This window comes from Falco punctatus, assembly GCF_963210335.1.
Source record: "Falco punctatus genome assembly, chromosome: 4".
Taxonomy (NCBI): domain Eukaryota; kingdom Metazoa; phylum Chordata; class Aves; order Falconiformes; family Falconidae; genus Falco; species Falco punctatus.
The window spans coordinates 76,280,596-76,303,228 of record NC_137583.1 but is presented as its reverse complement, the minus strand read 5'-3'; the positions used below and the strand labels follow the sequence as shown (position 1 = coordinate 76,303,228).

The 22,633-nt window shown below is 42.3% G+C and overlaps 3 protein-coding genes across 9 annotated transcripts in view; 2 read left to right on the top strand and 1 right to left on the bottom strand.

Annotated features, from left to right (window-relative positions):
* The first annotated feature begins 59 nt into the window (after nt 1-59).
* CLXN (calaxin) lies at nt 60-10,554 on the top strand. Of its 3 annotated transcripts, none has more exons than XM_080383642.1 (7): nt 70-255; nt 497-652; nt 2,795-2,899; nt 4,491-4,642; nt 6,780-6,884; nt 8,710-8,779; nt 10,414-10,554. In XM_080383642.1, the coding sequence occupies exons 1-6, from the start codon at nt 198-200 to the stop codon at nt 8,758-8,760; spliced, it is 627 nt and encodes a 208-aa protein (XP_080239768.1). In that variant the 5' UTR covers nt 70-197; the 3' UTR covers nt 8,761-8,779; nt 10,414-10,554. The 3 variants fall into 3 exon arrangements, with proteins under 3 accessions (XP_080239770.1, XP_080239768.1, XP_080239769.1); XM_080383643.1 differs by lacking the exon at nt 10,414-10,554 and adding an exon at nt 9,885-10,157; XM_080383644.1 differs by lacking the exon at nt 10,414-10,554 and having other exon boundaries at nt 60-255; nt 8,710-8,907.
* On the bottom strand, nt 8,954-14,266 carry RBM48 (RNA binding motif protein 48). Of its 2 annotated transcripts, none has more exons than XM_080383628.1 (5): nt 14,183-14,266; nt 11,981-12,171; nt 11,705-11,850; nt 10,240-10,775; nt 8,954-9,227 (listed from the first exon to the last, which is right to left on the bottom strand). In XM_080383628.1, exons 2-5 carry the CDS (start codon nt 12,106-12,108, stop codon nt 9,141-9,143), a joined length of 897 nt encoding a protein of 298 aa, XP_080239754.1. In that variant the 5' UTR covers nt 12,109-12,171; nt 14,183-14,266; the 3' UTR covers nt 8,954-9,140. The 2 variants fall into 2 exon arrangements, with proteins under 2 accessions (XP_080239754.1, XP_080239753.1); XM_080383627.1 differs by lacking the exon at nt 14,183-14,266 and adding an exon at nt 13,603-13,808.
* The window catches only part of PEX1 (peroxisomal biogenesis factor 1), a 27,528-nt gene continuing 18,857 nt past the window's right edge, over nt 13,963-22,633 (top strand). For 3 of the 4 annotated variants that reach the window (XM_080383603.1, XM_080383602.1, XM_080383605.1), the window contains exons 1-6: nt 13,963-14,217; nt 16,444-16,587; nt 18,477-18,560; nt 18,806-18,920; nt 19,009-19,781; nt 21,232-21,351. In XM_080383603.1, the coding sequence (XP_080239729.1) occupies nt 14,089-14,217; nt 16,444-16,587; nt 18,477-18,560; nt 18,806-18,920; nt 19,009-19,781; nt 21,232-21,351 (1,365 nt within the window). In that variant the 5' untranslated portion in view covers nt 13,963-14,088. Of the gene's footprint in view, nt 14,218-14,519; nt 14,639-16,443; nt 16,588-18,476; nt 18,561-18,805; nt 18,921-19,008; nt 19,782-21,231; nt 21,352-22,633 lie in introns of those variants that run through there. The other variant, XM_080383604.1, reaches the window with a different exon arrangement.

Genomic DNA, 22,633 nt, shown 5'->3' with positions numbered 1-22,633 from the left:
TCGATTGAGGTTTGAAGTTCAGTTATTTTATTTCCTACACCCGCCGGTTGTTGTGTGTGAGGAAGGTGTCTGTCTGTTTATGCGTGACCCCCCGGAGCCGCCAAGCGGCGCGGCCCCCGGGCCCGCTGTGCTCCGCCCGGCCGCGTTGCCGGGGAGCGGCGGGGCCGGGGAGCGGCGGGGAGAGCCCGCCCGCCGCCATGAGCAGGAAGCGGCTGCAGCAGCTGGTGGAGGCGCTGGGCCGGTCCGCCCGGCACTGTGAGTGCGCGGCCGGCGGGGCGGGGGCTGCGGGGGTCGAGTGCCGCCGCCGCCTGAGGGGCGGGCGCCGCTGCCGGCCGCCTCCCGTTGTCCCGGCGCCGGGCCCTGCTCGCCCGCCGCCGCCCCCGGGGAACAGCGGGTGGGGGTGGGGGGCGGTGGCTGACCCTCGAGGTGCCCGGGCCCGGCGGCTTCCCCGCGCCAACTGACGTTACAAAATGTGCCCGTTTGTTCCGGCCGGCAGTTAATAAAGGCGAGGTGGAGTGTCTGGTCCGGCTGTTCGACGCGCTGGTGGCCGGGCCCGGCGCCCGCCCCGCCGCCGTGGGCTTTGACCGCAGCACGTTCAGGGACACCCTGCACGGCGCCTTCGGCATGACGGACGACATGATCTTGGACAGAGGTGAGACGGGGGGCGGAAAAGGGTGTGCGATCTGACGTGCGGAATTAAGTTCCGTACCTCAGGATAAGTTATAAAGCGGGTATGTTTATTGCGGCACCGGGTGCAAAGGGGGTCGCTCCTCCATCTTGCACACTTGGTTGTGCTCACAATGCACATTTATACAGCGAAGTTGGTTAGTTCTGCCCAAAGTCTACACCTACTAATTATTGCTTTCTCGCTTCAATTTAAAGGTACAGTTCATTAAAAATTTACTGCGCATGCTCCCCGAGCGGGGTGTTCACTCTCTTCGTGGGGGGCTATTTGAGGAAGGGGTCGTGATCTCCCACTACCACAGTTACTTTATCCTGGTGTCCTTGAGCCTTGTCACTTCAGTGGGTTTTCTTTTAGCAATTAGCACGTCCTGTCAGAAGGCTACTGGTTTTCACCCTTGCAGAGTGATTTAAAGAATCCATCTTTTAGGTCAACAACAGAGGTCTTTGGACATTTCCCAGCTTTAGATAAAACTTAAGTATATCATTCTTCAGGTAAGTGGTACACCGTTCATCATTCAGGAGCTCACCTACACCGGTACCAACTGTCCCTTTGGAAGCGCAGAGCGGCCCGGCCCCAGACCTTCTCTCGCAGCCGGCGGGGCTCCTGCCTGCCTCTTGGCGCTTCTGTTACCTGTGCAACTCCTGCCTGCAGAGTTTTAGGGGTTTCACTGTATTTTCTCACATCACTACGTTGTTGACTTGACGAACAAGCCTGGACAAACCCGTGCCGGCTCACCCTTGCCGGGACAGCAGAGGTAGAGTTGTGCTCAGGAGCTGCTGAGTAAGGGAGGGCTTCCCCCCTCCCCCCTTCTTCGTGCGGAATTATTTTCTCTTGGTTTAGCGTGGCTCACGCTGTCGTACGAGGGAGACCGGCCGTAGGGGGCAGTTGTAGTGCTGCGGCTGTCTCTGTCGCAGTTACTGCGCTGTCGCGACGGCAGAGGGCAGCACGGTGTCGCTGTCTCCCCCGGCGGCCGCAGCGGGACTGCGGGCGCCGCGCGAGGGGCAGCGGGGTCTGTGGGGCCGGGGGTCCCGGGCCGGCGTTCGGCTGGGGCGGGGGGGCTGCTGCAACGGAGGCGCCGCGGACAGCGCTGGAGGAGCCGGGAGGCGGCGGGCGGAGGTGGGAGCATGAGGCAGACACCCCCCTCGAGGATGCGGCCGGGCCGCGAGGGCAGCTGCCCTGGGGCCGCACGGGTGGTCCCTGAGGCACGGCCGCGCAGGGGGTGCGAGCCTGCCGTGCCTCCCAGCTCGGGCTGCTGAGAGCCACCCCTCGGTTCGGCGTGGCCCTCTTCGCCAGCAGGAGGGGTATTTACATGCCGTAACGTAAAAAACCTGTTGTCGTTTTGCACGAGTCAGGTGTGTCTTGGAAGGCACCTTACATGAACACGTCATTAAAAATTATTTTAATGCTTACATGCAAGGGAGCCGATTTCAGTTCGCAAAAGCAAACCTATTGTTTTCCAGTTCCAAAATGCTTGGCTCTGTGTGTAGAGGCATGTTTGTCACCAACTTACTAATTAACATTCAAAAATACGAATTCTTACAGATGTTAGTTGATGCTTTGAAAAAGTCTTTGATTTGTGCTACTGTATTATAGGCTGTATGAATAGTGAAGCTGCACGATTGGAAGTTGCTTATTTCAGGGAAGGGAGAAGAAAAAGATTTTGGTACATGAAAGACCAGAGAGAGTTATTTTTCTTGGTATATTTGAAATATTTATGTATCGTTTCTCAGATTACATTCTCCAAGATTTTCTGCAACAAAACCTAGTAACTGAAATCTTTTTCTGTATTGAAATATGTCTGAGCGTAAGGGATATTGGTTTATTTGTTTACATCTGCATGGCAGTGCACTTCCTGTAGCTAAGTCAGGAAAGCAGCAGATCAAACAAAATATCTTATCCCACAGGATTCTGGAGTGGAAGAACAGTAAACTGAGGGGCAAAATCTATTGTTACATTCTAGAAAGATTCAAGAAGGGTAATCATACCTTGGGTGAAAGCAGAGAAACATCTTCAGAAAAAATATTTATATTTTCGTTGAATTTAAGAAAATATTCCTATGTTTGTGTTCCCCTATTCTATAAATTTAAAAATTATCAATATGCTTCCCAGTGTTCCGCACTTTTGATAGAGACAACGATAGCTGCATCAGTGTGGTGGAATGGGTGGAAGGCTTATCAGTATTTCTTCGGGGGACGTTGGAAGAGAGGATTAAATGTAAGATTTATCTGTACACTTACATTTAGTAGTAGTCACTGAATTCACGCCTACTAAGTTACGCACTGCTTTTATTTCTTATTTCTTATTATTTATTTCTTGTCATTTATTAGTTGCTCTTACAAAGTATTTGGTAATTGAAGAGTTTTCTTCTGTGTAGTTTGGTGAAACTGACTTCACAAATGGCTTCTCCAAGACAGGTTTTCCGTGTAAACTGCTGTTGTCATAGCTGCCACCTTATTTTGTTGCTTACAAAAACTAGCATTTGAACTGAAGCTTGTTCTACAGTATACAGTTTTGACAGAATGTATGTTTTTGTATTCACAAACAGAATTAGAAAGAAGTAAATGTAGCTCAGGCTACATTTGCATTTGGTTATTTTGGCCAAATAACACAGTCTGAAGCCAACCAAGCCTGTGCCAGCATTCATTTACTGGCACAATGGGGGCACAGCAGCAGTTGCATTAATTCCAGCAGTTCTTCAGCTTGGAAGCATAGATGGAAAAACTGAGTCTGTAAGATGGTCATGAGAACCTCCACAGTAGTGATGGAGAAAGATGGGGGAATAAAAATAGCAGGAACTTTAGAGTTTTAAGGAATTACACAAAAAAATAAAGCAGGGCACGTGGGGGGGAAATTGTTATAGACAAAGGAGAATGACAACATGATGTTTCCATAGTTCCCCCGCTGTAGCATCAGCCATGCCTATGCACTATATAAATTCATCTGCAAAGTGGCCTGGGATGTCACAGCACTAGGATGTGTGCCCGGGATGTAATTCAGTGTGTCAATACAACTACAAGCAGTAAAATACACAGCCCTACTGTAAACACTGTAGAATATACTAGAGCGTAGTGATACACAATGTTGTCTGTCGTAATTGTATGCCAGTAGTTTTTCACTGTAGACATCGCCTTTGTCAGAAGAAAAACAAATAAAAAAACCCCAAATAACTCTTGAGTTCCAAGATTGAAGAGTTTTGTTTGTTTGTTTAAAAGTTTTGTGAAGGATAGTAAAGTCTGTTATGATCGTACATTTCTGATTCCAGGAAGGTAGAAATAATTAGACGGGGAATTAGGCAGATACTCATACTTAAAATACTCCATTACAGGGATTTTCTCTTTCCATTGATGGATACCTCAGTTGTCTTTTCCATCCTAGTACAGCTCATTCTTCCTTTTTCTTTTCTTTTCTAACCCAGCTTCTGAAATATCAATGATGTTTTGTAACTGCAGTGTCCTTCTGATACAGACAGCTGGTCCCTGCTGTGGTGAATTGGGCTTCTAAACCAGAACCTTGGTTCTAAATAGACAATTCTAGAGAAGATCTGCAAGTTATTATAGTTTCTGAGAACTGAAGATTATTTATTTGAGCAGAAACAGATTTTTAACTATGAAGGGTAAATAGGCAATAATTGGCTAGTATGTGTATCAAAATGTGATACATATATATTTAAGATACATATGTATGATGTGGCTCAATAGATAAGCTGTACAACATAAAATGCACATTTTCTGTCTGGATCTGTCAACAGTTTTAATGTGTACAGTACAGTTTGTATGACCTTGAAATCAATTTATCTTTTAAAAAGACTGTTTTGAGGTTTACGACCTGAATGGTGATGGATACATTTCAAGAGAGGAAATGTTTCAAATGCTGAAAAACAGCCTTCTCAAACAACCATCAGAAGAAGATCCTGATGAGGGAATTAAGGATTTGATAGACATAGTACTGAAGAAAATGGCAAGTACTTACTCCTTGTGATAATTGAGTGTCTTTCAAACTGAACCTTAGAACATTCCTATGAGATAACAAACTACGGTGTCTGATCTCCAGTGGGATTCTGAGCTATGGAAGGAGTTAGGTACTCAAGGTAAATAAGTCTCTTGAGGAAAGCCAGAAATATAATTCAGATCTAATGAGTCCCAGTCCAGTATCTTCAACTGAAACTTAATGTATTATGTGAATGTATTATAAACTTTATATATAAACTAGCATGTCTATGTGTGCATCTGCATGCCCAGTCAAAACAAATGCCCAGTCAAAAGTGGAATATTCAAAAGCGTAAGCTGCATTTATTCCAGTGTTAGGCATCTGCAGTGGCTTTATTATTAAGTATGTTTGTGTTTTATCAACTGGTTGTGAAATTTATTAATCCGATTTATGTAATTTATTAGAATAGTAACCTCAAGGTTATTAAGGTAAAGTTTGTCTTACTGTGATTAATCTAGGATATTCAGATCAGTGTTTCAACATTTCCATCAAATCAAGAAATATAACCTGCCCTCTTATAGTTCAAAAGATCTCACTTCAAACCAGGTCTTGAATCCCAACTCCTTTTGTCTAACCCATCTTTCCTGTTTTTCAAACCCACTCCTTTTGCACACCCTCAGCTGACAGTCTGTCTTGCTGAGTTACTGAGAACTCTTGAGTTTAGTCTCGTGCAGAAAGCAAGCTATTTGTTCATCTTTGGAGCACCTACACACACAGCTTTCCTACAGGCTGCATCCAAAATGAATACCCTTATGTTCTGGGCAGCTGACAAGTGGGCTATGCTAGTCCAGGCACAAGCACTATGCTCTAGACATAATAAATCTTCAAATTTGTAAGAACATACTGTAAACTAACCATGTACATAATCCCGTTTCAGCTTTCCCACAAGAACTTAATAAAGCTTTGATATGTTTGAATAATTCCCAGATCTGATTTGGCTGCTGGGCAGTTGTCAGAGTAGGATAGTGCTACCTGTATCAGATAACTGAACAACTGTTAGGTATCCAAAAATGCATTTGTGGAGTCCATCGCTCAAGAGAAAATTACTCTTTGAGCAATTGCCTGTACGTACCGTGGCATTCTGACTTAAGCGTAAGTCCAGTCCCGTGATACTATTTTCATACCTTGAAGTATTTGTAAGGAATATGCTCATGCCCTGCCCTCCCTTGTGCTGAAGAGTATAAAAGGTAGAGAGTACCCAGCCACTTCTGTTTCTCTTAGGCATCCGGTGGCGGGTTTTCCTGCTCAGGAAATCTCCATCTGCGTAGCTCCTTGCCTCTGCTTTTCTGGCTGTTGGAACCTGTGTTCTCTGCATGTTCACCAGCTATGATGGTTCATTCCTTGGCTTGATCTTCAAAAATGTTGATTTGGCCCTGTGCCCTGAACACTAGTCATATCTACCTGTCAATCTTCATTTTAAAGCCTTTCTTTTATCTGGTTTAAGAAAGTACTTATGCTCACCATAGCACTTGTTGGTGGTTTAGGCTACCATGTCAGCAGAAAGAGGAGGTTTTCAAATTGCAGAAATACTAAAAATGCAAGGATGCTTTTTCCACCCCCAGAGGAATATTCTGCTGTGCTGAGATTCTGCAGTACGAAGGAAGTGGGCTGGCATCAGCACACTCCACCATACGCTTCTGGGTGCTGTATGTGAAAAAGACAGGGCAGGAGTGTGCCTGCTATAGAACCCACGAGAGTAAAGTATTTCCAGCCTCGTGAATAGGATGTAGGTACACTCATGATGTAAATAACATATACAGAATATATCCTAACGTTTTCTCGTACTTTTAAGTCTCCTTTTAATTTACCAGAGTGCAACTGTGCTTGAGGTTTATCTGTGCAGTTTTCAGCTCAGCCTCTTCCCATCTTAAAGTTTTGCCTTCTCTGGAATTCTGTTAGGAAAGCCATACGAGATAGTTGAGCTTGCTCCACCTTTTATGCCTTAAGTAGAGGCAAATGATACGGACCTTGCCCGAGCAGAGGACTGATGGCCCAAAGAAAATGACTTTTGCATACAAACTAAAAATAGAATCCATGTCAGTAAAATGACCTGCTAAACAAAAATACAAGTAATCATCCTTTACTGAAGAGTTCCTTTGTTTTGTAGGACTATGATCATGATGGCAAGCTTTCTTTTATGGACTTTGAAAAAGCAGTCAGAGATGAGTATCTTCTCTTAGAAGCCTTTGGACCATGTTTGCCAGACATAAAGGTACATAACATTGAGTTTAAAAAAGTGCAATATTTTCTGTACTATTGGTAAGGAGATGTAAATATTATGGTGTTAATTGTCATTATGTGGGGCCTGCTGAAGTCAACTGATAGATGCCTCACTTGGGAGATGCACATGTGTGAGTTCCTGTTTACCTTTCGCAGCGCTGGTGTTTCCTTATACAGTACCAGAGAATTTAGGAACGCACTTTTCATCTGTCCTGGGGCAGCAATATAATGAATGATCCTCAATAAGCATCTGATCAGACTAAGAAAATGAGAGTGTTCTCTTCAATTGTTTATCTGAAAGATCTCCAGGAATACAACTTTCATTTCTTCTTTCTTCAGTGCCACTGGCAACACTTGCCATCACCTCATTTATAGACTCTTTTTTGGGAGAGGCTGGTAACTTTCTAAAAAAAATACCTTGAGTAATTTTCATCTTAGTGTGGCACTGCTGTTTTTTAACCTAACTGGCCTGTATTTGTTAGAAATAAATCTAATTCAATTCAGAATATTTTAAGATGGTAATGCAGAACGTGCTTTTCCCCTCAGTGTCAAGTTCAACTGTGGAGAGCATTTGTGCTCTATATAAAGAATATTTTTTTCCTCATCCAGTAATCATTATTCTATTTGAATGGCACGTCATTTTAAAATACCGATAGTTGTGCCTTCATAGAGGTGGAAAAACAAAATTCTGAAATACAGGCAGTGTTTCCTAGAAACAGAAAAGACTGTAAGACTGCGGAGAACACCACAAGTTTTTGTTTGCTGGAAACCTACACTTTCTGCCAGCTCACCTGCCTGGCAGGCTGGAGGACAGGAAGGAAGAGCCTTGTAGAGTGATTGCAGGCTGTACTGTATCGTGTCAGCTGCAAAGCAGCCGTTTCCAAAATGCCAGACTTCTTGGCAGGCTGTCAAAAGACTTTGAAGGATTTTGGAAAACCCAGGTTAAGTACTCTGGTTTTTTACACCAGTGAAAAGGTTTTAAGAAGTTTCTGAGCAAAATTACATTCATAAATCAGTTTGCTGTCACCGTTGGTGATAAAGCAGGTACACAACTCGTGGCAAGAGGTAGGAAACTTGGCTTGTTTCTTGCTTACAGTATTCGGGCCCTCTGTTCTGTACCCTACCCAGCTTTTGCCTTTTTATGAGGCCTGTAGTTTCAGCTACCAGCTTTACAGGTAGAAAACCTGTAATGTACTAGATTTCCCAGTGGGGTTATGTTGGGGAAATTTAATTGTACCCCTTGACTCAAATTAAACACTTGTTTCTAGTTAAATGTATTTTTTAAAAATGTAATGAACAATGTATTGGACTGAGTTCTAGCACCGTAAGTGGTCCTACAAGAGTCCACAAAGATATGCCATGAGCTGATCTGTTACATGGGCTTGGACCCAGCACCAATCCTGTTGAGTGTCAGCGTGGGGCACCATAGCCCGGTGATGGGCTCATCACCCCAGCACCAGTTCTGCTGCCAACAGCAGCCCTGGAGCGCTCCCCACTCCAGGACTGTTACAACGCAGTGCTGTGGATAGTTATCTCATCATCAAGGGAAATGTCACTCCTTTACTCATTCCTTCGTCACACGTTACCACTGCCGAACAGTTACAATGTGAATTTCCCCTTCGGTTGTAACTTCAAATATTCTGACTAGTCTCTTGGTGATGATGTCATTAATGCTATGGAATTTACCTTTTCAAAGCTAAAAAGCAAGAGGTACCCTAAATGTAAGGACTTTCCCTGCTTACACGTTTCATTTCAGCACTTTTTCTGGCCAAATTTAAATCCTTTAGTAACTGAAAATATTTTGTTTTGTTTTACAGAGCAGTATGGCGTTTGAACAGAAAACTTTCCGGGATGTTCGTAAACTCTAACTCCAAGTGGAATACTGTTGTAAGAGGTTTTTTCTTCACTGTTCTTCATGGTATGGTAAAAATAGGAGCAACTTAAAACTGTTGCCAAGTTTCAATAGTCCTTTACTGTAAAAGCTACTGAATAAATAGTTTACTTCTATTACTCTACCTAAATACAGTTCTTCAATGAGTTATGTAATACATTACACATTCAAAGACAAGACTGCAACAATAATATATTATACTGGTTTGTTCATTCCAAGAAACAAATTGATACAATTTTCAACAGGGAATTACTCTGTAATGCAATATAAAATAGTTTTATTTTTTATATTAAAAAAATAAGTATTTTAATCTATAGCCTTTAAAAAAGGACTGTTGGAAGATGCTGCCAGCAGTACCTATATTCTTCTTCTCTGCTTTACAAGTGGTTTGGCTGAACTAGTCTCTGGCTTTTCCACAGATGTCCTTGAAACAGAATCTGCCACCTAAATTGGGAGAAAAAATAATTTTTAGTAAACTGCAGCCACTTCTTTTTTTTATGCTGAAGTAAGGCCACGTCTCAAATCTGAGTATCGGGAGGGATGTATTACTGTAATCACACTTGTATGGAACTTTCCTGCAGAAAAAGGGGAAAAAGGTAACACCAAATGCAGCATTAAACACAAGGGACGTGAAACTTGGATGTGTTACCAGAACCATTTTTGTATATTAACCATGGAAACTGATTTCAGATACTCAGTAATAAAGCGTTGCGTATCTCCCTACCAGAGGTATTTAAAAACCGTACCAAATCTTACTTTGAAAACTCGGGTATTTCGGGAAGAGATGAGAAAGCAAAAGTCTGTTCAGACACCTATTTTAGAAATGTATTTAATATAAGCAGTGACTGGAGATAAGCTCTTTCAAATCAATCAAGTTAGTCATAGTCAAGGGAGCTTTTTCGTATTATAATGTAAATGGAAAGTTACCAGGAGTGTTTGACCTGCTGACTGATTAATGTCCTCCATAAAAGGTTATAAAAAGCACTTCTACCATGCTTCTCGGCATAGAATTTGTAGTTCTGTACATCTTTTAATGCCATAAGAAGTGTTGGAACAAAATTACATTGAACTCCGACTTTGTTATTTTTCACTCCCTTTCAGAAAACAGATGCAAGTCATGTACTTGATACTGGAGTCAGCACAACTACCTGCAAAGTTGCTGCGCCTCCCCATGTGGGGGGGTGCGGAAAAAGTGTCATTTACTAAAAATCATTTAGGACCATGCACTGACACTTACACTTGCTGAAGTGTTGTGTAAGACGTATGGAGTAGAATTGCCTGCAATATTTTCATTATGGAAGAGTTAAATAGTAAGAACATCAGCTTCATGGCAAATAAACTGCTAAAACTAAATAAATGTTGAAGTAAATTATCTTAGGGTCTCTATTTTTATGGGTAATGAACACATACTATATGTGTTTGAAAATGAAAACATCAGAACTTTTGGAACCCATACCTCTTTCAGTTTATTTCGAATTAATGCAGCTGAAGTATTCAATGAATCATCATCCATATCCACTTTAGGTATTTCTGGTAGCTGTGGACCAATAATGACTTCAGTATTGTCCACACTTGTTCCAATAAGGGAAAATTTGTTATCTTCTTCTCTCTTCCTCTTACGTTCTTGCAGGTGAGTTGTACGAGGCATAAACCTATCAACTCCATTATCAATCGGAACCATTCTTTGCTGCATGAAGGAAGTTGGTGGAGTGCATCCTCCTGGATGTACACTTGGAGTTAGGGATATGTTTTGACCAAAGTACCCAGAAGTTCCAGTGCAACTGTTAGCATACTGGGGAAATGTCAACAGACCCTGATTAGGATTCCCAGGTGGATACCCCGTGTGGTGGAACACCCCATGAGAATTTGTAAAGCAGGATGGATCCCAGTTACTGGCTGCACGTGATCCTGATGTACTCCACAGACAGTTGTGCTCGGAGCTCTTTGAGACTGTCTTCTTAGGCCCCTCTACTTTCTTTAACACAAAGCAGTCTTCAAAACAAAAAAAAGTAGCTTCACAATTTCACATCATTATTAGTTCTAACATGTAACAAAAAACATTTAGTAAAATTACAGAAGCAATACCAGTGGTCCTTCATTCCCAGCCACCCTTCTGCACTTCTTTTCTCTTAAGCGGCACCTTTCAAACTAGTTTTCCAGCCTAGTCCCTCTGCTGGCTTGTGAGGAAAGCCTGAGCAGAAGTATTTCAACAGTTTTGAGAACACAAGGCAGATATATCTAATGCTGAAATTGGAACTGGAGGTAAAAGTCACTGATTTGCAAGGACTGGCTGTCTTGCAACATTGAAAAAACAGGTGTTCTGATGTGAAGTCAATGATTTTACTCACTTTAAAATATTCTCATGCAATGAATAATTATATGAAAGTACACAAGCACAGGAAAGGAGAAGCCTGTGTTCAGCAATCTGCTTATTTCTTAGCTTGCCCAGCCTTCAGTGCTGCCTGGGAATGCTGCAGTACAGTAGCCTTTATAAACCCAGCCCACTCCTAGCATTCCTCCTGTGCCAATATGTAGGCTGGAGATTTTTTTTGATGAAGGTTCTAGTATAGTCACCTTCCTCACAAAACTGCCCCTTTGGGCATGCCTGAATAAGCTGGAACAAGGGTGAAAAGATGATCTCAAATTTCCTGCCACTGCTTTAAATTTCTGATAACATTTTGCAAAGAAAACAAGAAGAGAAGGAAGTATTTCATTATTAAAGGGTCTTAACCAAACCAAAAAGTTACTCTGAAGAAGGTACAGCCCTCTAAATACTGAAATATGTCTCCAATCTGCTGCAAACAAAATGCATCTTTAAAACAGCTACCCAAAAAGCATTTTCTTTAATGGCCATTTAAACCAAAACCCTACCCACCCCTGAAGTGAGATGTTACGATTCTATAGGAAGTTTAATTACAAACCTCTTTGATTTGTTGCTTTTGCTATGTACTTTCTTCTATCCTGCAACTTCTCCCTAGTTTCTTGGACTGTTTCAAATTCTGGAGCGTAGCACACATGCAGCAAACTACCAAAGAAACTTCGTTCGTCCATTTTTTTCTTGGCCACCCTGAAGGGAATTAAATTGTATTGGCAAAACTGAGGATTTTACTTCAACTCTCTAGAATCTTAACAGATTGTAAATAAAGAAGGTGTAGAAGATTAAGACAGCAAGAGGCAGATACTGCCCTGTCCAATACCTTGCACATTGCAGTTTCTGGAATTTTATAAGATAAACTTCAGTAAATTGCTCTGCTGGATATTCATCTAGAGCGTGGTACTCGTCAATGGCACCATATAATGCAAATTGTTCAACTAATTCCTTCATAACACCTAATGCTGGAACTCCTTGTATTAGTAAATAACGAGATTCCAAGTTGATAGTATAAACCTGGAAAAAAAAATAAAGACGACACAAAACAAAATACAGTAATCTAAAATGCTCACATTCTTGTTTTACTGCAAAAGCAAGGAATTTCTCCGTGTTTTCTGTTGTTCCTCAAATCCTCTCAGGATGCTGAAAATCCCTCTGTGCTCTATTTTGACTGCACTCTTGCAGGAACATTAAGTACACGGCTATCTGGGACCTCTTCATCACTGAGCAGGAACTAAACTCAAGCTTCTTACTCAAAGTAGAACACAAATTAGAGCTGATTCTTTCACACCAGGTTAGGGTACTGACATTTGCTGAGTAAAATCTCTCTCTGGCTAATGCCCTTGCAAGACTGACTAGTAGCCAGCTAATATGAGGCGGTGTCATGATAAAGAAAAAAAAAAACCACACTGAAAAACCTGTCTTGTTCAGAGACAGAGGTCACACAGGTAAAACGGGGGAATCCACAAAAAAACCAGCCAGAAGTACAACAATTCCAGATCACGTATGCGCAAAGCTAAGCTGTCTCCTTGCTCTGGTGCTCAAACAACATACATTTTTAATACAAGATACAAGAAAGATGACAAGAGAAACAAGGTCTTTCCCCTGCAGGTTAAAAACCAGCCACTTTTTTTCTGCTTTGTGTAATGACTGTCACATAACACAGACCCATAAGGGAAGTTCTCTTGACAGCTCACGACATACACTGGGCAGCTAAGCTATTAAGGTCAAAGGAAGTTAATTCTTTGTTAAAAAAACCCACATTTAGACTGCATGAGTTACATGTATTTCTCAAAAACCAGAAAATGCAGGACAAAGAGAGAGCCACTAAGGAAACCAGCTCTCAAACTGCCATCACAAAAAACAGTCTCTGCAAATAGGTCGCACAAATTGGTTTTGTGACAGCGGCTTCCTCCTGCCTGCTCCTTCTCAAGCCAGCCCTAGAAGGTGCCGTTACAGCCCACCGCCGCACGTCAACAGCACCGACCAAACCCAGATCCAGCGTTCGTGCTGCTGTAACGCGAGCCCCTGCCGCGCAGCAGGCACAGCAGCGCCCTGTGCCCCCAGCCCCGCGCTCCCGCCGCCCCTCGGCCAGCGGCGACAGGCGGCCCCGCCGCTCCCGGGCACGGCCCCGCACCGCCGGGCGGACACCCCGCCCGCTACGCGCGTTCCTGAGCGACCAACTCGCACAGTGCAGGGCGTGCGGTACCCGACCCACCCGGCTCCGCTCCAGCCCTTCCCCCGGCGCCTGCTGCCAGCCGAGCCCTGCCCCGCCGCGCCGAGAACAACAACCAAAACCACCCGGGACGGGGCCGAGCACTAATGGCGGTGCGCAGGCGGCGCCACAGCCGCAGCCGGGGGCAGGCGGGGAGCCGGGCTGGCGGTCTGCCCCGCGCCCCAGGAGCCGCAGCCAACGCCCCCGGTCCCGCGCGGCCCCGCCGGCCCCACCTTCACGGCGCGCGGCCTCCGCCCCTCCCGGTATTTGGCGCGCGACTCGCAGACCCCGAGCTGTGCGTGGTGCTTGCAGGCATCACCCAGCCCGCCGCTGCCACCGGCCGCCATCTTCCCATCGCCCACCGCGCCCCGCGTCAGGCCGCTCTAGCTGCTCGCCGAGAGAACAGCCAATCGGGCAACGGGCAGAACTCCCGTTGGCTGCAACTGAGGCGGATATAGACGGGGTCGGTAAACCAGACCCAGCAGCCGAAACCCTCGATAGAGAAGCCAATCAGAGGCAGAGAACGGGTATAGTGCCGCGTCCGCATTGGCTGGCAGCGGGCCACGCCCCTGCTTCGGGCGTGGCAGGGGAGGGAAGGGGGCGCTCTGGGAAGGGCCGTCCCGCCCTCTCCGCCCGTCCCCGGGGAGGCAGCGCCCTGCCAGGGCGGAGCGGGCGCGTGGAGGTGCCGGGCTGCGGGGCCCGGCTCGGCCGCCGGCGGCATGTGGGGCAGCGGCAACCCCGGCGGAGGGGGAGCTGGAGCCGCTGCGGTGACGGTCGTCCTGAGCGGGACCCGAGACTGCTTCCTGCACTTACCTCCCGTGCTGGCCTCTCACCTCCGCCTGCAGCAGGTACCGGCTCGGCGCCGCTCGGGGCCCGGGCGGAGGGGCGTCTTGGGCAGGGAGGATCATGGGAGAGCACCGGCTCCCCGCCCCCCAGCACCCCGCTGCAGCGGTGATACGAAGAGCCCCCTCCCTCCGCGCCTCGGCCCTCCCCACCGCCGGCTGCGGTGTCGCTGTGGCGACGGAGCGCGTGGGCCCCCCCGCCGCTGGGGATCACCCGCCGCCCCGGGGACGCAGCTGCCCCGTGGCCACGGCGACAGGCAGCCCCGCACGCCGTCTCGGGCGGGCCGGGCCCTGCGGGGGCGCTCCCTGCCTGCCCGGCCCGGCCGCTCAGCCGGGGGCGGGGGATTGGGGCCCGGCCTACACCGGCTTTCCCAGTAACTCGCTGGCGTTAACCGAATACTGTGCAAATTAATCTCTCGGGTGTGAGGTAAGGTGGTATATCCGAGCTGAACCAGCGTTCTTGGTGTACGCGAATCGTTCGTTATGTATTCCTGTGCGGAAAGGGACTCCTGTCCTGCGAAGGCCTCTTAGGTAGATTGCTCGCTTGCAGGAAGCCCACCTTCGATTCTAAATAACATTTCCATGTGAAAACAAGAGCAGAGCCTGTGCACATCCCTTGTGCAATGAACACGAGAGTTAAAGCTCTGCTAGCAGAACAGACAGGTTGAAAAATGGCAAGAACGAGCAGGTGAAGGGGAGCAGGCCAGGAGTGAAGCTCAGGAGTGGAGGTGGCAGCCGCAATCCTGGCAAAGCCCCTTCTGGCTAGGCTGGCCTCAGCCAGTATGTGTAACCTGCTCATTTCCCAAGGCCGAAAAGGACATTTCGCAAAAGTGCAATCATCTAGACTTGTAAAAACCTGCTCTTTTCCTTTGGGGTAGTAGAAGAAGGTTGGTAGGGTTCCAAGAAACCTGGTATAAATGTTAGCTTTGCTTCTGCTACGGTTTCTGGATGTCTTACAAATTTGCTGATAAGAGGGAGGGAAGAGGAGTGCAATTCCTTTGAAGTCTTGTGACGAGTGTTATTCTGTACATAGTTGGTTATGGTGGGCTCCCGCTTTTACTTAACGTGATCCACAAAAAAATGCATGATCTCTGAAGTCTTGAATGAAAATATTAAAAAGGGGATAAATAATTACATTAATAGATTACACTGAGTAAATCATTAAAAAATGCAAATGGAATCAAAAGCTAAATCTAATTGCAGAAGGTATTAGATAAGTGAGTGACAAAATGATCTACAAAACTCAGTGTTGTGTGGCAATTAAGACACTATGGGAGAAACTCTTATCTGTGTGAGTAGAGGGAAGAGCTGTAAATTAAATATATCATTTAGTAAAAGAATCTTGGAGCCATTGTAGATGTTCTCTGAAACTTTTCAGAGTTCACCAAAAAGTCAAATAATACTTGAAATTATTAGGATACAGTTGCAAACAGAACAGAAAATGGGACTATATTAATAATTAAATCTGTGATATGTTCACAGTATACATTGTCTCGGTCACTTGATTTTCATTAAAATAGTAATGTTTGAAAAAAATGTCACTTGAGTGATACAATCTAGGGTATAGTCTCTTTATATGGAAACTGAGTGGATATACTAAGATTCTTCAATTTGGGATCAAAAGCGCTGAGCAGTTCTGAAACAAATTAATAAAATCATTTTGGTCTGAGTTCATGTGATTTGTCACTTACATTAAATATTCCCCATCTCATGAAAGCAGTCTTGGAGTCCATGCAAATGTTACAACACATATAAAGTTTAAGCGTATGCTTATGTTTTTTCCTCATTTGAGAAACAGAACTGTGTTACATTTCTGTAAGGTATTTCCTTGACAGACTATAATACAGAAGAAGGGAAGAGGAATTACTGTTCTTACTTAAACATAGTCCATAAAAACTAAAAGCTGTTTAACAGTTGAAACCAGCATGCTTTTCTGTGTTGAGAGTTGTAAAATAGGTAATGTGGAGAAAAATTCTAAAGATGGTTTTAAGAAGTTGGCCAGTCTGCCAGAATTAAAAAATAATTCTGTCACTGCTAATAGAAACACCCTTTACTAACACGTTGTAAATTCTGCAAGTTATTTTTAGGGAATGTTAATTAAAATAGGGCACATAAAATCCAGATAATATTTTTAAATCCTCTGATCTAATCAAATACAGTTTAGGTTGACTAATAGTCATCTTATTTAGCTTGTTTGATGTTAACTTAATTTTATTCCTTTGAAATTTGTAGGGCCAAGCTGTGAAAGTATCCTGCAGTCGTCAGCCTGTATTTTTGAGCTGGATGGAAATCAGGCGTCGAGGTCACCAGGGTGAAAATATTGCAGAGATTAACAGACAGTTAGCAGAGAAACTTGGCATTACAGATGGAGAACAGGTTTGCAATGCAATCTTTTCTTCTTATTTAAATAAAGACTATATTGTAAGATACTTGGTATCTTGTAAGAAAAGGTATTTACCTTTCAAGAAAAGGTAAACAAGTTAACTAGGACCTTCTTGTTTCATATATTTAGACAGTTACTTCATTTATATCTGCTCGTAAGAACAGTTAACAGTCATTGAATGTCTCAAACATGAAAAGATTTGCTCTTTAAATCATTAACAATTGCCTAAATCTAAATAACGTTAGGATAGGCTTGTGGGTAGGTCTTTCCCAGGTTGGAGCCACTCTCTGCAGTGCAGTTTGCTTTAGGAAAGTACACTTCTAAGCAGCTAAATAATTTGGGAATTATGAGAATATTTTGCTAGGGGTTCCTGTTATTTTAAAATAATGATTGACTTACTGCATTATTCTTTGACTTGTTTGGGGTTTAACTTTTCATCCCTTTTTTCCCCCCTTCACCATATGTCCCCATGCATCCTCTGGCTTTGAATGTGTGTTTAAATTGGCCTCTTACTCTTGGATGCTGTGTTAAACTTTCTGTAAATGATTCTTTCATTGGACAGAAGTTGAGAGAGGCAGACAGAGCTTCTTGACGTAGGACTATTAAAATATGAGCATCCAAGTGTGGGGTTTTGGTTTTTTTCCATTAATGGGTGGAAATTTAAGTGAACAGGAATAGAAAAGTATTCCTCTACACAATGTTATTGTGTAGTGTGTTCATATACACCTATTCTTTCATATGGAAAATTTTATTCAGGTAGTAGAAGACATCAAAGAATGTGGCTCAAAGCAGTGTATTATCTTACCTTATTAACTTTTTTTAGCATATTCTCTCTAGAAATGATGTATCAATTTGCAGAACTTTACAATTTACTGGTTCAGCGGCAAGGTAACAACCTTTTTTAGTTCTAGCAATTAATAGCCTTCAAGAGAAAAACAGTTGGCAAAGGAAACCTAAGAAAACCTCACCTAACTGTTGCCTAGAAATAAGCATCTGTACGGTCAAATACGTGAATAATTAGGTAGTTAGCCATTGTTTGGATTCAGGAATTATATGTTTGCAGTGTTTCATAATAATAGGCTCTTCTATTTACCATGCTGGGGAAAAGATACTCCTCTCAACTTTTGCTTCAAATTGAGGACCTAGAAGAATTCAAAATAAATTTTTACTTTTATATATTGCTCTCAGAAGACAAGTAACTAGTTTTGTCTCAAGAAAAAAATAATTAAATTTATTTTAAGATGTATGACATGATATTGTTTTAAAACTGTTACTTTCTCTCAAATGGAACCTTTGGTAGAAGTTGACTTTTGAAATGTATGCTTAATGGTTTCTGAAAAGCCTAAGCCACAATAGCTTTCATCATCCCTCCTGATGAACTTTATGAATGGTTTCACAGGAAGCCTTGCTTCCACAGAACCGTTTTAAAGGAGCTGGTTCTGCTTTTGTGTTATACTTTTTCCTAATTTTTTCAGCTGTTTCTGCGCAACCTAAATTTGCCCGCAGCTTAATGATTTTTTTCAGCATTCTAAAGTCCAGAACATTTAAAAATAAAAATCAAAACATTAAAAGATGATTATGTGATCAATATGCATTAAAAAATTATTGTTATCAGCTGGTAAAGCTCTTGATGCTTTTCACATTCGCTTCCATTCATGGCTTGTTGAAGTCCCCAAAGCATGGCCAATGCAATCTATTTCCCATCTGTTCAATATCCATATTCTGCTTGTGAATTCCCTGGTGTCGTTAAGAAGATGTATGTTCAAAGTAGTGAAAGCATATAATGAAGGAGATGTCCGTTCTGTAGTTGCATTAAAGGTGGAGCTTTTATGTGTTTAAAAGTAAGTAGTTAAGCATTTTGAAATAGTGTTACTTTTGCCAGGTATTTCTTGAACCATGTTCCCACATCTCCTCCTGTCAGCAAGTAGAAGTGGAACCACTCTCAGCAGACGACTGGGAAATTCTGGTAATAAAACCCTTTCCACTGTTCACGTTCTTTTCTTACAGATGACAGAGATTCTGATGCAAGCATTTTTTTTGCAGAATGCCCCATTCTTTTCAGCCCCTAAAGAACTAATAAATGTGATGTAATGCTAATTTGTATTTTATATTTCAAATGATGTATTAGAAGGACATTTAGAGTTTTTACCTTCAAACAAATGTTGAAAATGAATGCAGTATTTAATTGATAATGGTACCACATTTCCCCAGGAACTGCACGCTTCTTCTCTTGAAAACCATCTTCTTGACCAGATTCGGGTAGTATTTCCCAAAGCCATCTTTCCTGTATGGGTTGAACAGCACACTCACGTTTACATCAGAATCGGTAAGCAAAAGCGAAGGCTCTTGTGGAACCTTGAGTAAGCTGTTTTGCAGGAGTGGATGCATTCATGACCTGCTTTGTTCATACTCAGGTACGCTTAAGCCAGCAGCCCCCTATGGGAGATTAGAACCATGCACGGAGCTTCTAATACGTCCCAAAACACGCGAACTTGAGGAAAATACCACCAGCACAGCTTCCACAGAAAGTGACATCTTGCTCAAAAGTTTTGTGAAAAACAACATGGAGCAAGAAGAAACAGTAAAGGATCCTTTTGCCAAAGAACCTTACTTAAAGCCAGGAGTCCTTGAACAGAGTAAGGCTGATGCAAACATGACATTTGGCTCAAATGTTCTCCCAAATATATGGAATTTCATAGGGAGCATTTTTTCTCATACATCTGAGCAGAAACAAAAGACTTTGTGTGATAAAGATGAAGTGAGCACCTTCAAAGACAAGCTGCTGAACTTAATTCACATGGATTCCGTTTTTAGAGTATGTCAGTCCCAGCCTCCCAGCGTGCAGAATGCATCTACCACTCATGCGTTTCTGAAATGGAATGCTGTTCATGTTTTTCCATGGAACTTAGAATTTACTGATTTGGATCCAAATCCTGTAGTATCATATGGCAGAATTAATCAGCTGCTTTCCCCGAGACAGCGTCAACAAGAAGCAAAGCAAAATCTGCCATCTGAAAAGCAAAAGCAGTTGGCTAGTACACAAGACAAAAATCATTCTGGTTCTAATAGCAGTCAAGCATCCAGTGAGGGTTTTGTTGTTCAAATTGTTTGGAATGGATTTGAAGACCTAAAGAGTGTCATAGAGTATCGCCACAGTGGGGAAGCCTTACATGTTGGAAGAGTTTGGGTCAGTTTGAGCACACTTATCTTTTGGGCTTTTTATGCAGTAATATTTTCTGTTGGATAATTGTGGAACTGGCTGGTTAACATGCAGTTTTGGGATATAAACTTTGTGTTAAGCTCTCGAGTATACTAGAATCAAATAATATTTACTAGAGCTGTGCTTTGGTAAGCTGTCTCATTCTGGACTACATTACTTACTGTCATCCTCCAAGATGTACAGTGTATTCTGGGATTCTTCATCCTTAGCATTTTTTTCACCGAATGGGGAAAATGCCTCAGTGTTTCTGGAGGGAATGCATGGTTTCTTCAAAATCTGCTGGTAGTCATTGTATTCAGGAAAATGTGAAAGTATCTACTTACCTACACTCAGTACTGCATAGCAAGATTCTTTTTGTCAGTTAGCACTTTGAAATGTGCTTTGGACTTTAGGTGTCATCAAACAGTAAAGTTAATGGGATCACATATCCTACCGCCACACAATGTTTGTGAGTGCTTTTATATACTCTTTTAAAATACCCCTTAAAATTAATATAACTAGGTTTTATGTAAGTTAAACTATTTTTTGTATGCTGTTTTGCAAGGTGGCATAAGTCTTGGTGTATAGGTGCTGACATTTCAGCTTGTCCTGATAGAACTACAGCCTGGTTATGTTCTGTCTTTCCTGGAAGCACATGTGGGACCAACAAAAATAGATAAAATGCACTCCAAATCACTGTTTGATTATTTTGACATAATACACTTTTCACCGTTCACTTACGTTTTTTTGAGAATGGGAGCAAGAGCCTGTAGTAGTCTTTACCACTAAATCTTTTGAGACACTTAACAGTTTTCCAAATGCCAGCAATCATAAAGTCTTTTAGACTTATCAAACATTTATGAGATGTTTTCAATTTCGATATATGTTTAAAATATCACAGAATATTTGAAAAGTAGTTTGCTTTTTAAAAGGGCAAACTGACTAGTGCAATTTAAGGAGGCTGGGTTTTCTCTCTCTGTGCTGCAGATGTGCTTAGTTCTGATCTGTGTAATGGCCTATTTATGTTTACCTGCCCATGTAAAATTAATTTTAATCAGCAAATGAAGGTAGAGTTGTTGGGTTTCTTCTATACTAAAAGCATTCTTACAATGTTCTAAGAACTCCGCCTAATTCTTCTTTTTCAACCTTTTGGGTTTTTATTAAAGAAGTTAGTAGACCATCAGCTATAGTGAGCACTTTCACAATTAGGATAGAAGGCAATTAGAAGTGTGCATGAGAGAACAAGATTTGGACACTACCATCAGTTTTATGGTTTCCTTCTATTCTATACAGATTACAACCAACAGACAGATCAATGGTCAAATCTAGAAGTTCTGTTAGTGATGAAGAAACTGATGTTGTATTATAGATGCAATATTATAACTGTTTTACTTTCTAATATTTCCTTTTTTCTTTGCTTTTATTTTAAATATTTCAGATTCCAGATGGTCTGAGGAAAAAACTACATATCGAAACACATTCAACAGTCCGAATTAAGTCAATTGAGTCTATTCCTAAAATTCCTGTATCTCTGACACTACAACCTAAACAGAACTTAGTGAGTTTATATTCTCGGTCATGTACATGTTCCTATATTGGAAAACTGATAATGTTGCTCTGGTCAAGTTGGGATTTTTTTTATGTTTTTTTTTTTCTTCATTTAGAAGATGTCTGTCATGTTTGACGTAATTCCAAAGGTGTGTCTTTTTTGAATAATTGCTTTATCTTTCTGCTGTGTAAGTTTAAATTAAGAAGATGCTGTAATCTACTTAAAGCTTATCTAGTAATGCTTTTTTGTATTTTGTTGAATGATACTGTAAACATCAAGCCATTAAATTTTAGTTTGCACTTGGAAATATTTCAAATAGTTTGGCATGCTATCTGTAACAATTTTCTATCTGAAGGAATTGGTAGAGATCACAGAGGGTGGACGAAATAGAACTTCTGGATTCTGACTTCTGGTTTCCTGAAGCTGTTAGACAAATGCTGTATAGTCCCTTTTAAATCCTAGGGACTTAATGTTATTCTCAAATTGTGAAAATTTCTGATGTCTGTCTTATTAGAGAGGATGTTGACATGAAGGAGAAGTAGCATTGGTAGGGAAAAGATACATTTTTCTGTCTAATTAGGTCTCAAACATAAAACAGTTGCTGTAAAACCAGCAACAATAATCGATAATAATTTTGCATCAGACCCTCCCCTGCAGTACATTAATACTGATTCAAACCTAGCAAATGTTCAGTGTATACATTTAAGCCTATAAAAATAAAACACAAAAAAAGAAAAAAGAATTACAGAGTTAAAGAGGAAAAAATACCCATTTTCATTCTTCTGGGGGAAGACATGCTTATACTCTTCAAACATTGCAGTGCCCAGTAGATTTCTAAGAAAGAAACTGCTGTAAAATTATTACAATTTTGTATATGCTGTTTAGGTTTTTACTTCCTTTTAATGCTTCCTTTCAATTTTTCTTTTCCTTGTACTGAAGATTTAATTTTCTAGAGTTGTCTCATTTAATCCCTCTGTTTTCCTGTGAGGCATACCCAGTCTTCAGAGTGAGCATCTGTGACAGTAAGAACATACTTAGTACCAGTTCTTACAGCCTGCCAGGTGTAGCTGTGGAATGACGTATTTCTTCATCATGTACCATATTCTTGTTTCTGTGTGACACTGGCCTGATTTGTCATTTTAGCTGCCCTTCAAAAGCTTAAATACAGTGCTTCCCATCATAGCAGGGCTTATGCAAGTTTGTTCTTTATCCCCAGTATTCTAATTTTGTTTCTTACCCACAAAGGAATAGTTGAACAGCATTGGGTTTTTATATTGGAATTAACAGAAGT

What these genes read in the sequence shown, in the direction of transcription:
- RBM48 (XM_080383627.1), bottom strand. Translation starts at nt 13,716, where the DNA reads ATGGCGGCCGGTGGCAGCGGCGGGCTGGGTGATGCCTGCAAGCACCAC. An exon ending in CAGAAACTGCAATGTGCAAG is followed by an intron (nt 11,851 to 11,980) that starts GTATTGGACAGG and finishes AATTCCCTTCAG; the next exon opens with GGTGGCCAAGAAAAAAATGG. An exon ending in TTCGAAATAAACTGAAAGAG is followed by an intron (nt 9,228 to 10,239) that starts GTATGGGTTCCA and finishes CTCCCAATTTAG; the next exon opens with GTGGCAGATTCTGTTTCAAG.
- CLXN (XM_080383642.1), top strand. Translation starts at nt 198, where the DNA reads ATGAGCAGGAAGCGGCTGCAGCAGCTGGTGGAGGCGCTGGGCCGGTCC. An exon ending in GGGCCGGTCCGCCCGGCACT is followed by an intron (nt 256 to 496) that starts GTGAGTGCGCGG and finishes TCCGGCCGGCAG; the next exon opens with TTAATAAAGGCGAGGTGGAG. An exon ending in CGACATGATCTTGGACAGAG is followed by an intron (nt 653 to 2,794) that starts GTGAGACGGGGG and finishes TATGCTTCCCAG; the next exon opens with TGTTCCGCACTTTTGATAGA.